The 17,695-nt window shown below is 45.2% G+C and overlaps 2 protein-coding genes across 9 annotated transcripts in view; one reads left to right on the forward strand and one right to left on the reverse strand.

Annotated features, from left to right (window-relative positions):
- Window positions 1–17,695, forward strand: part of lrch2 (leucine-rich repeats and calponin homology (CH) domain containing 2) — a 466,084-nt gene that overhangs the window by 287,864 nt on the left and 160,525 nt on the right. The window lies entirely within an intron of this gene.
- The window catches only part of hlcs (holocarboxylase synthetase (biotin-(proprionyl-CoA-carboxylase (ATP-hydrolysing)) ligase)), a 109,040-nt gene continuing 105,496 nt past the window's right edge, over window positions 14,152–17,695 (reverse strand). For 3 of the 5 annotated variants that reach the window (XM_061752150.1, XM_061752147.1, XM_061752148.1), the window contains 2 exons: window positions 17,334–17,547; window positions 14,152–14,667 (listed from right to left, as the gene is read on the reverse strand). In XM_061752150.1, coding sequence (XP_061608134.1) covers window positions 14,496–14,667; window positions 17,334–17,547 — 386 coding nt within the window. In that variant the 3' untranslated portion in view covers window positions 14,152–14,495. Of the gene's footprint in view, window positions 15,292–17,333; window positions 17,548–17,695 lie in introns of those variants that run through there. The other 2 variants (XM_061752149.1, XM_061752152.1) reach the window with 2 other exon arrangements.

The following is a 17,695-nucleotide window of genomic DNA, read 5'->3' on the forward strand; positions in this document are numbered from 1 at the left end:
TTTTTAGGAGAAGAGGGGTAAATTATTTCATTTTACCACATTTTAATCATATGCAACCGATGCACATGTTCAAATTAAGTAAAGTCAAAGGACTCTTTTCATCAGTGCAGTCGCAGTCATGCCGTCCACCGTCCCTGGCATCACTGGTGTCAGACGCGGAGGATTCGTCCAGTGTTCCTGGCGTCTCCTCCGGCATCCCCAGTGTCTCTAACGCATTTCCGCTCCAACAACTGCTGCTGCACCCGTACAGACTGATAAGAGTAATAATAAAAATAATAATTATTTACCCCTCTTCTCCTAAAAAAAAAACTTCATTTTAACTAACACATTTTAATCATGTGCAACCAATGTACATGTTCAAATTAAGTAAATTTAAAGGACTCTTTTTTTTCAATGCATGTGCTGGAGTCACAAAAAGAGATTGTGAGGGCAATAGGCGGCATAGATGATCACCTTGATCAATTAATAGGTGTCCTCACAAATAACAGTGAATTCATTAAATACACTGGTTAACAAATGAATTCTGAGTCGTTGCCTCTATTACATTGTTGAAATCAAATGTTGCAGGGCATTAATTGTTCATCAGTGCTAATTGCTCACGTGTCTCTGATGTGCAGATTTATGATTACAGTTTCCCAGCATCACCTCTAAGTGTCACCAAAGCACAAACAGCTGCAGAAACGTGCGTACGCCAGCCATGAAGTTGGCGTGAGGCACCACGCATTTCCATGGTCATTTCACTCTTGATACATCTGAACTTTGCCATGAAAAAGAACGTATGCCATGTTTTTGTGTGTACTCACCTTTTGTGCATGAGGCCCCTGGTCTGCTTGACACATGCAAGCCTACATTCTGGATATGTTCTTCAGATGGTAGTAGGAAGTTTTAGTGATTGTTTTGATATGATTGTTGAAAGTCAGGTCGGAATCTAGCAGAACACCAAGGTCTCGGACTTGGGCTTTGGTTTTTAAAGAGAGTGACTCCAGGAATTTACTAACAGCAATCCTCTTTTCTTTATTATTATTAATATTATTATTGTCAAAACAATTATCTCACACTGCTAGATATAACCGTGTGTCATCTGCATAGCTATGATAGTCAAAATTAAAGTTCTGAAGAATTTGGCCCAAGGGTAGCATTTACAGGCTGAGGACAGAAAACGGCAGGAAAGGACAGGATGTGGGAAATGAGCAAGGCAGTACTACTGATGAGTGGTGCGGTCGGATGCTGTGAGTTGATATCTTAATGTAACCTGTGTTGTTATTAGTGGTCCCAGCACAAGCAATTAAAGCCTTTTAGCGTGTCTATGGAACTTATTAGTGAATGAACACCATATCACGTGCATGTTAGTCAACTGGTGTATGGAGTTGCTGAGCCGGCACATTGTGGAAGGGTGGGCCAAGGGGGGGCCAAGCCAGCCAGCAGGACGCCACCCACTACCCAGGACGGAGGACAATCCACCGGCCCAACCGAAGCGCCCCGACCAGTCCCCGAATAATGTAATGGAAAATAAAACCCTTAATGTTCAAATGCATGCAATTAGTTTCTCCATATAGTCTTGAACCTGACATTGCAAAGAAAGGCTTTTGTACAAAGTATTAAAGAAATACCAGTTGGCGTGTTCAATACTTTCCCCCCCGTATCATTTCACATTATTACACACAACTTAATTTCTGAGCTTATTTGTTCTACTTTCTTTGTATGTATGGACTACTTGGGTTGCTCCCCACATCTGGTGAAATTTTCATGTCAGTAGCACCTTTGAAAAAATATTTTGTGAGAAAAATGGTGATGTCCATCCATCCATCCATTCTCTACCGCTTATCCGGGTCGGGTCGCGGGGGCAGTAGCTTCAGCAGGGACGCCCAGACTACCCTCTCCCCAGCCACTTCATCCAGCTCTTCCGGGGGGATCCCGAGGCGTTCCCAGGCCAGCCGAAGGATGTAGTCTCTCCAGCGCGTCCTGGGTCGTCCCCGGGGTCTCCTCCCGGTGGGACATGCCCGGAACACCTCACCAGGGAGGCGTCCGGGAGGCATCCGAATCAGATGCCCCAGCCACCTCATCTGGCTCCTCTCAATGCGGAGGAGTAGCGGCTCTACTCTGAGATCCTCCCGGATGACCGAGCTTCTCACCCTATCTCTAAGGGAGAGCCCGGACACCCTGCGGAGGAAACTCATTTCGGCCGCTTGTATCCGGGATCTTGTTCTTTCGGTCACGACCCACAGCTCATGACCATAGGTGAGGGTAGGAACGAAGATCGACCGGTAAATTGAGAGCTTCGCCTTTCGGCTTAGCTCTTTCTTTACCACAACGGACCGATACAAAGTCCGCATCACTGCAGACGCTGCACCGATCCGCCTGTCGATCTCCCGTTCCATTCTTCCCTCACTCGTGAACAAGACCCCAAGATACTTGAATTCCTCCACTTGGGGCAGGATCTCATCCCCGACCTGGAGATGGCATGCCACCCTTTCCCGACTGAGGACCATGGTCTCAGATTTGGAGGTGCTGATTCTCATCCCAGCCGCTTCACACTCGGCTGCGAACTGCTCCAATGAGAGTTGGAGGTCACGGCTTGATGAAGCCAACAGAACCACATCATCTGCAAAAAGCAGAGATGCAATACTGAGGCCACCAAACCGGACCCCCTCTACGCCTCGGCTGCGCCTAGAAATTCTGTCCATAAAAGTTATGAACAGAATCGGCGACAAAGGGCAGCCTTGGCGGAGTCCAACCCTCACCGGGAACGAGTTCGACTTACTGCCGGATATGCGGACCAAACTCTGACTCCGGTCGTACAGGGACCGAACAGCCCGTATCAGGGGGTTCGGTACCCCATACTCCCGAAGCACTCTCCACAGGACTCCCCGAGGGACACGGTCGAACGCCTTCTCCAAGTCCACAAAACACATGTAGACTGGTTGGGCGAACTCCCATGCACCCTCGAGGACCCTGCCGAGGGTGTAGAGCTGGTCCACTGTTCCACGGCCAGGACGAAAACCACACTGATCCTCCTGAATCTGAGATTCGACTTCCCGACGGACCCTCCTCTCCAGCACCCCTGAATAGACCTTACCAGGGAGGCTGAGCAGTGTGATCCCCCTGTAGTTGGAACACACCCTCCGGTCCCCCTTCTTAAAAAGGGGGACCACCACCCCAGTCTGCCAATCCAGAGGCACTGTCCCCGATGTCCACGCGATGTTGCAGAGGCGTGTCAACCAGGACAGCCCCACAACATCCAGAGCCTTTAGGAACTCCGGGCGAATCTCATCCACCCCCGGGGCCCTGCCACCGAGGAGCTTTTTAACTACCTCGGTGACCTCAAACCCAGAGATAGGAGAGCCCGCCTCAGAGAACCCACACTCTGCTTCCCCATGGGAAGGCGTGTCGGTGGAATTGAGGAGGTCTTCGAAGTATTCTCCCCACCGACTCACAACGTCCCGAGTCGAGGTCAGCAGCGCCCCATCCCCACTATACACAGTGTTGGTGGTGCACTGCTTTCCTCTCCTGAGACGTCGGATGGTGGACCAGAATTTCCTCGAAGCCGTCCGGAAGTCTTTCTCCATGGCCTCACCGAACTCCTCCCATGCCCGGGTTTTTGCTTCAGCGACCACCAGAGCTGCATTCCGCTTGGCCAGCCGGTACCCATCAGCTGCCTCAGGAGTCCCACAGGCCAAAAAGGCCCGATAGGACTCCTTCTTCAGCTTGACGGCATACCTCACCGTTGGTGTCCACCAACGGGTTCGCGGATTGCCGCCACGACAGGCACCGACCACCTTACGGCCACAGCTCCGGTCGGCCGCCTCAGCAATGGAGGCGCGGAACATGGTCCACTCGGACTCGATGTCCCCCGCCTCCCCCGGAACATGAGCAAAGTTCTGTCGGAGGTGGGAGTTGAAACTCCTTCTGACAGGGGATTCTGCCAGACGTTCCCAGCAGACCCTCACAATACGTTTGGGCCTGCCACGTCGGACCGGCATCTTCCCCCACCATCGGAGCCAACTCACCACCAGGTGGTGATCAGTTGACAGCTCCGCCCCTCTCTTCACCCGAGTGTCCAAGAGATGCGGCCGCAAGTCCGATGACACGACCACAAAGTCGATCATCGAACTGCGACCTAGGGTGTCCTGGTGCCAAGTGCACGTGTGGACACCCTTATGCTTGAACATGGTGTTCGTTATGGACAATCCGTGACGAGCACAGAAGTCCAATAACAGAACACCGCTCGGGTTCTGATCGGGGGGGGCCGTTCCTCCCAATCGCGCCCTTCCAGGTCTCACTGTCATTGCCCACGTGAGCATTGAAGTCCCCCAACAGAACAATGGAGTCCCCAGCGGGAGCGCTCTCCAGCACCCCCTCCAAGGACTCCAAAAAGGGTGGGTACTCTGAACTGCTGTTTGGTGCATAGGCACAAACAACAGTCAGGACCCGTCCCCCCACCCGAAGGCGGAGGGAGGCTACCCTCTCGTCCACCGGGGTGAACCCCAACGTACAGGCGCCGAGCCGGGGGGCAATAAGTATACCCACACCTGCTCGGCGCCTCTCACCATGGGCAACTCCAGAGTGGAAGAGAGTCCAACCCCTCTCGAGAGGACTGGTACCAGAGCCCCAGGTGTGTGTGGAGGCGAGTCCGACTATATCGAGTCGGAACTTCTCAACCTCACACACCAGCTCGGGCTCCTTCCCTGCCAGAGAGGTGACATTCCACGTCCCTAGAGCCAGCTTCTGTAGCCGGGGATCGGATCGCCAAGGTCCCCGCCTTCGGCCACCGCCCGGCTCACACTGCACCCGACCCCTATGGCCCCTCCCACAGGTGGTGAGCCCATGGGAAGGGGGACCCACGTTACCCTTTCGGGCTGTGCCCGGCCGGACCCCATGGGTGCAGGCCCGGCCACCAGGCGCTCGCCTTCGAGCCCCACCACCAGGCCTGGCTCCAGCGGGGGGCCCCGGTGGCCCGCGTCCGGGCAAGGGAAAACGAAGTCCATTGTTTGTCGTCATCATTAGGGGTCTTTGAGCCGTGCTTTGTCTGGTCCCTCACCTAGGACCTGTTTGTCATGGGTGACCCTGCCAGGGGCATAAAGCCCCAGACAACTTAGCTCCTAGGATCACTGGGACACACAAACCCCTCCACCACGACAAGGTGACGGCTCAAGGAGGGGCCATCACAAAATGGTGATGTGTTAAATACTTATTTCAGCCGCTGTATTCCATGATTAGTCGACAGTGATCAGGAAACAGTTTATTGCATGCCCGTAATTTTTTCTCCTTAATCGTTTTTTATTACTACAAAACCAAAATGCGTCAATTTAAGCTTCGCAGGACGTTCCCTAACATTTTCAAAAAACAAGAACAGTCCTGTTGCTAGATTCAACTTTGTGGATTCCACTTGTTAAGTTTTGCACGCTGCTCAGTGGCGAGCTGCACCGTCATATTTCATGCACTGCGAATGCTCCCCTCCCATGATCCGCTGTGTCGTGCACACTGGATCATGGGAGATGTGTTTTGGTTCTCAGAACAGCCCACTCAATAGCGCCAGAAGAAAAGCTACAACGTTTGACCCCCTGCAACATCACAGACAAGAAATCTTAATCGGGTAACGCTTTACATCTTGAAAGTGCTAAAAACACACACACACACACACACACACACACACATCCATTTACAGTCTGCCATACATAAATCCATACATCAATCCATTTTCTATAGGAATATAAATCAATACATCGATATAAAGAAATAATCGTTAAATCCCTAGGTTGAATATCGTGAAATATAAGGTGGGTGTAATTATATAAGAAGATAACTGACCCACTCGAGTCGTTTACAATTTTGTATAGGGAGAGTCAAACCATTATTAGCGTGAAATATTTTTTGAGTTTGAATTTGTCAGAACTTTGAAATTGTCATTGAGTGAGAGACAAAATGTGTTAAGTGCAACAATCTTTCTATGCTTGCCAAATTAAAAACAACATTTATGTAGTTGTAATGATTGTCTTGAAAGTTTGTCCAAAAGGAATGATGGAAGACACAATATCAATTCAATTATTAAAATGATTCTTGTGGGTGCAAGGTTTATACCTCTTAAAATTGTAAAAGATTTTAGATTTGCTAATTAGGAAAAATGATAAACAAAGGTGTTGAATATTTTTGCCAAGTATGTCCAAAAAACACACAAGGAATTTGTCTCTGCTCTAGTACGACAACAGACAGTCAATTGACAGAGATCACTTTTGAGACATAAAGACATTGACAAAAAAAAAAAAAAAAAGTCACTGAGCAATAAAGGGTTGCTAGTTATCTGGTAATGCCGGTACATTATTATTTTATTTTTTTGGACAATTGTGCAAAAAGATGCAGAGTCCTCTAGCACTTAGAGCAGTTCGAATGACTAATATTGCAATAGTCCGGTGCAATGACCATTGTGCAAAGGGTGCCGAGACTTCAAGCAAGTAGTGTGATAATCTGGGACAATGTTGATTGTGCAAATGTTGCAGATATTCCTCAATCAGTGTGCAAATGGAGCAGATGCTACTCTGGCATGAGTGAACAGTATTGGTCAACAACAGATATGCAAATAGTGCAGCTTGGCGAGATTACTACAGTGAGTGCACGAGTAATATATAATTGGCCCGACAGAAATGTGACAACAAACTCAAGACAAAAAAATTGCCAGCATGTTGCAATGGAATTGTAGTTTAGGTGTTTAAGAAGTTGATTGCAAGAGGGAAGAAGCTGTTGGAATGTCTGCTAGTTCTAGTTTGCATTGATCGGTAGCGCTTACCTGAGGGGAGGAGCTGGAAGAGCTGGTGGATGTGGAGGGTCCGAGAGGATTTTGCACACTCTTGTCTTAGTTCTGGCAGCGTGCAAGTCCTCAAGGGTGGGTAGGGGGGTACCGACTATCTTTTCAGCAGTTTTGATTGTCCGTTGCAGTCGGGAGTTTGTCCTTTTTTTGTCGCAGCACCAAACCAGACTGTGATGGAAGAACACAGGACTGATTCGATGACCGCTGTGTAGAAATGCCTCAGCAGCTCAGCTTTCTCTGAAGCCGCAGGAAGTGGGGCGCCCCAGTGCTGATGCTGCGTGTGGATGAGGTGGCCTCCCTCAGCCTCACCTGCTGTGTCCTGCCCATCAGGAAGCTGTAAATCCACTGGGAGATGGCAGGTGAGACGCTGAGCTGGAGAAGGTTGGAGGAAAGGACTTCAGGGATGATGGTGTTGAACGCTGAGCTGAAGTCCACGAACAGGATCCTCGCGTAGGTCCCTGCACTGTCGAGGTGTTCTAGCAAGTGCAGTCCCATGTTGACTGCATCATCCGCAGACTTGTTCGCTCGGTAGGCAAACTGCAGGGGTCCAGCAGGGGATCTGTGACGCTCTTGAGGTGGTCCAGCACGAGACTTTCAAAGGACTGTATGACCACAGATGTCAAGGCGACAGGCCTGTAGTCATTTAGACCCGAGATTGTAGGTTTCTTGGGGACTGGAATTATGATGGAGCGTTTAAAACAGGATGGTACATCGCAGTTTTTTGAGTTGTGTATTCTCTCCCAACTTTTCTCCCCTAAAATGAGCATACTTTCAAGAATGTTGTACAATCAGACACCCTCTTTGTTTCCCTCTACAGGTCAACTTTTCTATCTTTAGAATATTATCCCCCCCACAAATTTGACAATATCCAGGTACAGATAAAGACAGGCTCACCAGTCAGGTGGCGCCAAGTTAGCCTTGTTAAGACAGAGTGATCGATTAGGAGGAGACACTCAGCTATGATAGATTGCTCACCTTATTTGGGAAGGTTCCAGGAACACACCCAGGTCCACCCAGATTTCTGCATAGCATATGTCCAACAAATTAGTGGGCCATATCAGCTGAAGTTTGAGGGATGAAGTGCGCGACATTTTGAACTTGACCCCGTATGCAGCTGCCTGACACAAGATTGCAATAAACCACTTTGAATTCAAGGCAATGTGTACCGACACTCATTGTTCCTGCTCAAGATTGCTGGGAGCAAGACTTGTCACTTGCCATGATCATTCATCAGACCAACAAAAACACTCACACATTGTAACTTGGAAATAGCTTCCTCGCCTTCAGTTATTTAGCACTGTGTACTTGCTTGATAACTTGCTTCTGAGCGATTAGCCTCAACATGGTATACTAATCAGTAAATAACCAATTTCATATTTCTGAAGCTTTGCGGCATAGAGGTGTCTTAACTATTATAGACAGAGGTGGGACCAAGTCATTACTTTGCAAGTCACAAGTCAGTCTCAAATCTGTGCAAGTCCCGAGTCAACACTTTGATAAGTCATTACTGTTGTCTACACTTTGAGTTTCGAGTTCCTTCGAGTCATTTTACCAACAATATATTTTAGTATATACAATATTTATATTTAACTAATATGCATATTCGCGGCACGGTGGACGACTGGTTAGCACATATGCCTCACAATTCTGAGGACCGGGGCTCAAATCCCGGCCCGCTGGTTTATGTGCCCTGCGATTAGCTGGCAACCAGTTCAGGATGTATTTTACCTCTCGCCTGAAGATAGCTGGGATAGGCTCCAGCACACCCGTGACCCTAGTGAGGATAAACGGTACAGAAAATGGATGGATTATTGTCATGGTCTGTGTTTTGGTTCGGATTGTGTTTGGATTTGTTTCATGTTTTCCTGTGTCCCATGTTTTTCATGTCTTGTGTGCTCATTTAGTATATATATATATATATATATATATATATATATATATATATATATATATACATATATATATATATACATATACACATATATATATATATATATATATGTGTATATATATATATATATATATATATATATACATATACACATATATATATATATATATATATATACATATACACATATATATATATATATATATATACATATACACATATATATATATATATATATAATATATATATATATATATACATACATACACATATATACATATATGTGCATGCATACATATACACACGTCCCACTGGGGACATTTGTAGCATTACTACTATCGAGAGACAACTTCGGGAATTGCAGTCCAAAATCCCAACCACCTGACAACACATGGCTAACAAAGTAGTCAATTCCTGGTTGATAAGCAACCTGCTAAAAGTACCCATTTTACTTCTCAGCATTTGCTGTGTAATGTTAAACCAAAATAGTCAGGCCATAACCACGCTGTCATCTGGGCTCTTAACGGTTTATGCACACACACAGATTGCTAACATGTTGATAAACGACAGGCTATGTGAAATTGCTCCCTTTTGAGACAACTTGGCAAAAGATAGAATTCTAACCACATTTGGTACCCCTCAGCTCTACTAAAATCACTCGGTCTATGGCCCCGACAGGCCCCACCAATCCAGCCCACCTCAGGTCTTTCCTTACAAGCTCCACAGCTCTGCACGTCAATCCTGAGTTCCAAAGAAAAACTGTTCTTGTCGCTTGCGCAATCAAAGATGCCACGTTGCACAGTGAGGATGCCACTTGGTACCACCTACCATCCAAATTGTGATTTCTAAGTTTCTCAAACAGCGCAAATTTGAATTTGGCCTTGAAATGCTGGAACAACTTAGATTTGAAGGAACTCAGAAGTTTGACATCACCAACACTAAGGTGTCAAAACCCCTGTTTGCACATTCCGGCTGTGCTACAGACTTTAACTTAGTGGCCCTAACCATCCTCGACCACTATATGATTTTCAGCCTAGCCTCCCTCCTCTACCGAAAGACCCAAGAGCGGCGGTGTTGATCAGTATCGGCCGATAATTAGCATTTTATTCTGATCGGCTTTCATGTCATAATTCGCCGATCCGATCAATGACGTCTTCGATCGGCTCCGCACAAGACATTTAACTCCGCGTCGCCGTTGCGTATGAATCCAAAAGCTTGTTTATTTTTAGCCTTGTTACGTGTATTGTGTAACTATCTGACGACCAGTAGTTTTTTTCAATCTTGTCGGTTAAAAACACGTGATCGGTGTAGGACTCTTTTGCGGCGTCTCAGACAAACAACACGTAAGTTATTTGCAGTCTGTGCACAACTGAAGTACGTTGTGGGGAACAGCATCGAAATGCTTCAACACAAATTTGATCGGGCACCTGAAGAATGTACAGGAGGAGGAGCATGGCGCGTTCAAGCAACGCAGCGTGGGGGAAGAAAAAAAAAAAAAAGGAAAAGCCAAAAGGACGCAAACTCTGGACAACACACGTCCATATAGCCGGGACAGTGAGAAAGTTAGAGTAAGCATGTCATTAACACTATTTATTAAAGTAATTTAATTACAGTAAATTAGCACCCTAGTGCTAATTCTAGTGCGTGAGAAGATGCCTGAGGAATGGAGGAAAAGTGTACTGGTGCCCATTTTTAAGAACAAAGGTGATGTGCAGAGCTGTGGCAACTATAGAGGAATAAAGTTGATGAGCCACACAATGAAGTTATGGGAAAGAGTAGTGGAGGCTAGACTCAGGACAGAAGTGAGTATTTGCGAGCAACAGTATGGTTTCATGCCTAGAAAGAGTACCACAGATGCATTATTTGCCTTGAGGATCTTGATGGAAAAGTACAGAGAAGGTCAGAAGGAGCTACATTGTGCCTTTGTAGATCTAGAGAAAGCCTATGACAGAGTACCCAGAGAGGAACTGTGGTACTGCATGCGGAAGTCTGGAGTGGCAGAGAAGTATGTTAGAATAATACAGGACATGTACGAGGGCAGCAGAACAGCGGTGAGGTGTGCTGTCGGTGTGACAGAAAAATTTAAGGTGGACGTGGGACTGCATCAGGGATCAGCCCTGAGCCCCTTCCTTTTTGCAGTGGTGATGGATAGGCTGACAGATGAGGTTAGACTGGAATCCCCGTGGACCATGATGTTTGCAGATGACATTGTGATCTGCAGTGAAAGCAGGGAGCAGCTGGAGGAACAGTTAGAAAGATGGAGGCATGCACTGGAAAGAAGAGGAATGAAGATTAGCCGAAGTAAAACAGAATATATGTGCATGAATGAGAGGGGTGGTGGGGGAAGAATGAGGCTACAGGGAGAAGAGATGGCAAAGGTAGAGGACTTTAAATACTTGGGGTCAACCGTCCAGAGCAATGGTGAGTGTGGTCAGGAAGTGAAGAAACGGGTCCAAGCAGGTTGGAACGGGTGGAGGAAGGTGTCAGGTGTGTTATGTGACAGAAGAGTCTCTGCTAGGATGAAGGGCAAAGTTTATAAAACAGTGGTGAGGCCAGCCATGATGTATGGATTAGAGACAGTGGCACTGAAGAGAAAACAGGAAGCAGAGCTGGAGGTGGCGGAAATGAAGATGTTGAGGTTCGCTCTCGGAGTGACCAGGTTGGATAAAATTAGAAATGAGCTCATCAGAGGGACAGCCAAGGTTCGATGTTTTGGAGACAAAGTTAGAGAGAGCAGACTTCAATGGTTTGGACACGTCCGGAGGAGAGAGAGTGAGTATATTGGTAGAAGGATGATGAGGATGGAGCTGCCAGGCAAGAGAGCTAGAGGAAGACCAAAGAGAAGGTTGATGGATGTCGTGAGGGAAGACATGATGGCAGTTGGTGTTCGAGAGGAGGATGCAGGAGATAGGCTCTCATGGAAAAGGATGACGCGTTGTGGCGACCCCTAACGGGACAAGCCGAAAGGAAAAGAAGAAGAAGCAGCACCCATTATTGCTGTCACGTTGTAGTGTTGCTCTGACCTAAACGTATGTCAGTGGCCAATCCTTGAATGCCTCCTAGAGGTCATTGATGTTTTCACTTTTGTCTAAAATGCTAGAGAATAATTTTGAGCTAGGATGGGTTCCAGCACGCCCGCGACGCAAGTGAGGATAAGTGTTACAGAAAATGGATGGATGGATACAGTACTCAGTATACAGTACACAAGTGTATACAATAAATGAACAAGTTATGTAAATGGGCATGACACATTGCTCCATCTTGTGATCGGATCGGTTATCGTTTTTTTAAACTTGCTGATCGGCCCCAAAAATCCTGATCGTGTAAAGCCTACTTTAGGAAGTGTGTCAAAGAATGACCTCTTGGTCAATTACTCTTCCACAGTGTGCCCAACAGAGCATAACGGCTAAATGATAATGCGCAACCACACTTAAGAAATAATTGTTGAGACACTTTAACCGAAGAAACAATCTTTACTTTAACTTAGCATTATGTTGTAAGTTTTCATTTTATCATGTCGTAAAACAATAAGGTTAGTGATGGGCACAGCAGTTCCTTAGAGTGTACTGAATCATTAGACTCTGTTCATTGAAAAAAAAAATGTTCAAAAGATTCATTCACCAAATCGTTCTTTTTCACAAAATCATTCAAGTGCTTCCTCATTCAGTTAATGATCCATCCAAGATTCACGTTCCCCAAAGGACTATGCGTTGTTGTCACGTATTGTAGGCGGGGGAGATTTAAAAAATAAAACAATTAAAAAACTTAGGATCCATTATCACCTACCTCTCTCTCTCAGCAAGCTCTCGAATACCGGCTTTGGTTGTGACTCATGAAGATGCGTGCAGCGAGCTCAGCTACCTAACATCCTTCCTTACGTCCAGCTAGGCTATCGCTGGCTGCCATGACTTTTCTGCATTCCACCGCGGTGGACAAGTGTCTCTGACACCAGCACCCACCACCCGGGCTTCCTGCTCACCCACCTTACTGTTATTGTCATCTGATTAGTGTAAAGCATCTTTGAGTGTCTTGAGAAGCGCAATATGTTTAATGTATTAGTATCATGAAATCTTTCTTCTTCTTTTTCTTTCGGCTTGTCCCATTAGGGGTCGCCACAGCGCGTCATCCTTTTCCATGTAAGCATATCTCTTGCATCCTCCTCTCGAACACCAACTGCCATCATGTCTTCCCTCACGACATCCATCAACCTTCTCTTTGGTCTTCCTCTAGCTCTCTTGCCTGGCAGCTCCATCCTAACCATCCTTCTACCAATATACTCACTATTTCTCCTCTGGATGTGTCCAAACCATTGAAGTCTGCTCTCTCTAACTTTGTCTCAAAAACATCGAACCTTGGCTGTCCCTCTGATGAGCTCATTTCTAATTTTATCCAACCTGGTCACTCCGAGAGCGAACCTCAACATCTTCATTTCCGCCACCTCCAACTCTGCTTCCTGCGATATTATTATTATCATGAAATAAAAAGCTTTAATAATCGCATTAGACACACAGGGAACGATATGTGCACATACATACATTTATTATTAGTTTACATTTATTGTAAATGTGTGCTTGTTTTCATGTGCTTGACTGACTCAACATTAGCTGTTAGCTTGAAGAAACAGCTGCTAGTGAAAGCTAGTCCTGACGTCCTTGCGGTTAAAATCACTCGAGTACGTTCACTGCTTAGTATGTCATTCTTTGCCCAAACTAATCACTCATCGTACTAGTACATCACTCCTTAGCGGATCACAAACGAAGAAGTTCAACGAACGAATGACTCATGTCTAACAGATCGCGAACGAAGATCAACGAACTAATCACTTTTCAGTTCTTCAGTACAGCAGTACATTCAGTTCAATTAAGTCCCTCACCCGAATGAATCATTCTTGAGTGCAACAGTACAATCAGTTCAATTAAGTCCCTCGTCCATCTGCACGGCAGTGCCTGAGGCTGGCTGGCCATTGGTCATTCGCCGAAGTGAGCGACAACGCTGGTGAATCGCAAATCACATGGCAATGTGTTTAATGAAGTCCTGTCCCCGCCTGCACGCTGGGTGCTCATTGGTTATTTGCCGAAGATTCAGAAGTGAGTGACAGAACTTTCAGCACTTCCATTTCCGCTCCCAGCAGACTCGCTCGCCTCACAGCGGCAGGCAGTGCAGGATCCTCCGAAGGCTTGTAGGCATCATATTTCTTTTCTTTTCTTATCTCACGAGGAGAAACATTTGCAGTCAGCACAGAAATACATGAAGACTGACAATTAAACAGTTTTATTCAGTGACGACGTGCCCGAAGGTGTCAAAATTATCCCTGCAAAACGTGGCATTTCTGACTGTTTTCTGCCGTGATATAAAAATAACTCCCTTTTGGATTAAAATAATTCTCATGCAAAACAAACCCACACTGCAGCAAATAGTGAAGCTGTGGTTGCTATGTGGACAAAGGGAGAAATACTAATTGTGTGGCCACCATCACCCTCTCTTTTATTTATGGTCTATTAACACCATGACAGAAAATTAAAATTCATTTACATATTGTTTCTCTAGATAGTTTTGCTTTTATTACATAACACTGTCCATGATGGTTGATTTTATTACATTTTGTGACAACAAATAGGATGGATATTCTTTGTTAATAAAAATTATTACAAATTAAGATTATTTAAACTGATGTTCAAGCAAAACAGTATGTACTACTGCCCAAAATGTGTCAGATTAACAAAAACATAGTTACATATTGAATAATACGTAAAAGGAAATAAATACAGCACCCTCTTATCAAGGACAAGATGATTTTTGTTCCTAATGTTGCTTGATGACCACCAGGTTCTTCAGCATGTCAAAAGAGTTTCCATCTGGCTCAACTGAAACAATACCCTGGTTCATATTGTGGACTTGAAGAAATCCATTGCTATCTAGACCCACCACCTCAGCGTCAGGTCCATCCTCGCTCCAAAGATGCACCAGACCTCCGCTGAAAGAAAAAACAATAGACAGTCAACTTTTATAAAATATCAACCCATCTATCGATTCTGATTTTGTGTAGTTGTAATTACAGTGGATACAATTTCATACCCCTTGAACTTTTTCACATTTTACTACACTTACAACCAAAAACTTAAAGACCCAGTTAAGTAATTGTGGTGTTTTGTTTTTCTTTCTAAATACATTAAATATGTTTGAAGAGCTGAAAACATGCAAATAATTTAGTATTGAATTGTTGAGATATTGCATTAAACTCTTTTTCACTTTCTCAGATGACTGTTTTTTGGGGGAGGGGCTAAAACAAAGCCAGATGACACAAGCAGGCCTCTGGCATGAGTCGTCCCTCCCCCACTCTGTAAGTACCTAGTGCCCTTATTCCATGCAGAGGTTTTTCTGTGCAAATGCTATTTCCTTATTGATAACAACTTGGGCCATTTTTTCTACCACTACAGAGTGCAATTGGCTATCAAGCTATGCGTACAACCCCAAAAAATAAATCTTCCCTGAAGTGCATCTTCCTGCCCCGTGCCAACCCGCCAGCGGCGAGTTAGCTGGACGTGGTCCGGCTCACTGGGGACCGTCCATCTCGCCACAGCCGCGCATCGCGCAGGTCCTCACGACAGAGACACATCAGGGAAAGATAACTTTATTAGTGTGCTACCTTGTACGCTAACAAGCAAAATGGCTAGCAAGCTAACGAGGCAGTGAGCTCGCTAGTGCGGAGTCGGCTCATCCAATAAGTCGCTGCCTCACTTGATTTTGTGTCGCTTCTGCGTCCACATAACAGCAATGGATCAGGGAAAGTCCCCCAAAACGTATATACTTGTGTTAAACATAAATTAAAACAGAGTACAATGGTTTGCAAAGCATGTTCAACCTATATGTAATTGAATACACTACAAAGACAATATATTTAATGTTCAAACTAATAAACTTTATTGTTTTTAGCAAATAATCATTAACTTAGAATTTTATGGCTGCAACACGTTCCAAAAAAGCTAGGACAGGTGGCAAAAAAGAAAGAAAAAAGTTGAGGAATGCTCATCAAACACCTGTTTGAAACATCTCACAGGTGAACAGGCTAATTGGGAGCAGGTGGGTGCCATGATTGGGTATAAAAGGAGCTTCCCTGAATTGCTCAGTCAATCACAAGCAAAGATGGGGCGAGGTTTACCTCTTTGTGAACAAGTGTGTGAGAAAATAGTCGAACAGTTTAAGGACAATGTTCCTCAATGTACAATCGCAAGGAATTTAGGTATTTCATCATCTACGGTCCATAATATCATCAAAGGTTTCAGAGAATCTGGAGAAATCACTGCATGGAAGCGGCAAGGACGAAAACTAACATTGAATGCCCATGACCTTCGATCCCTCAGGCAGCACTGCATCAAAAACCGACATCAATGTGTAAAGGATCATCACATGGGCTCAGAAACACTTCAGAAAACCAATGTCAGTAAATACAGTTCGGCGCTACATCCGTAAGTGCAACTTGAAACTCTAGTATGCAAAGCAAAAGCCATTTATCAACAACACCCAGAAACGCCGCCGGCTTCTCTGGGCCCGAGCACATCTAAGATGGACTGATGCAAAGTGGAAAAGTGTTCTGTAGTCTGACGAGCCCACATTTCAAATTGTTTTTGGAAATTGTGGATGTCGTGTCCTCCGGGCCAAAGAGGAAAAGAACCAGCCGGACTGTTATGGACTCAAAGTTCAAAAGCCAGCACCTGTGATGGTACGGGGGTGTGTTAGTGCCAATGGCATGGGTAACTTATACATCTGTGAAAGCACCATTAATGCTGAAAGCTAGATACAGATTTTGGATATGCTGCCATCCAAGCAACGTTTTTTACATGGACACCCCTGCTTATTTCAGCAAGATAATGCCAAACCACATTCTGCACGTGTTACAACAGTGTGGCTTCGTAGTAAAAGAGTGTGGGTACTAGACTGGCCTGCCTGCAGTCCAGACCTGTCTCCCATTGAAAATGTGTGGCACATTATGAAGTGTAAATTACGACAACGGAGACCCCGGACTGTTGAACAGCTGAAGCTGTACATCAAGCAAGAATGGGAAATAATTCCACCTACCAAGCTTTAACAATTAGTGTCCTCAGTTTCCCAGACGTTTATTGAATGTTGTTAAAACAAAAGGTGATGTCACACAGTGGTAAACATGACCCTGTCCCAGCTTTTTTGGAACGTGTTGCAGCCATAAAATTCTAAGTTAATGATTATTTGCTAAAAACAAAGTTTATCAGTTTGAACATTAAATATCTTGTCTTTGTAGTGTATTAAATTAAATGTAGGTTGAACATGATTTGCAAATCATTTTTATTTATGTTTAACACAACGTCCCAACTTCATTGGAATTGGGGTTGTACATTAAAAATGAATGTGGTGAAAACGTGCAAAGACTGAGAACAATATAATACTGAATTATTGAGATATCGCTTAAGACTATTTTTCTTCGTCTCGTTTGGCCAGATTTTTTGAGCGGGGCTAAAATATATACTTTCTACCATGAGGCCATTCCCCACTATATAAACACAAAGCGCCCTTATTCCATGCAGTGGCCATTCGACAGAATTACCACTTCCTCATTCCTTTTAACCTGAACCCAGTTTCTCATGCAGAAGTGTCACCTGCGCTCACCTGTGAAGCCATCTCTTGTAGTAGATTGGCAGGATTGCCTCTGCACCGCCGCGTTGAAAGCAGTCTATGAGGTCCTCCAGGCAGCTGACTGTCCGAGCAATAAACTGTGCACAGCTCAGGGGTTGCAGGTCGCAATTGTGCTGAATGTTGTACTTCTGGATTAGGTCATTGATGCACACTGTTGGATTACTGTTGCTCACATTGAAACCACAGCCTGGAGATTATGTAAGAAAATTAGAACATAGGGGTGTTTCAGGTTAAGGTCTCAGGACTCAAAGCAAAAATAGAAAAAAAAAAAATAGAAATGTGCATGCTTTATTTACTATATATTAAATAAACTAACATTTTATCAAGTGCATATT

The sequence above is a fragment of the Phyllopteryx taeniolatus genome, chromosome 17 (assembly GCF_024500385.1).
Source record: "Phyllopteryx taeniolatus isolate TA_2022b chromosome 17, UOR_Ptae_1.2, whole genome shotgun sequence".
NCBI classification, from domain to species: domain Eukaryota; kingdom Metazoa; phylum Chordata; class Actinopteri; order Syngnathiformes; family Syngnathidae; genus Phyllopteryx; species Phyllopteryx taeniolatus.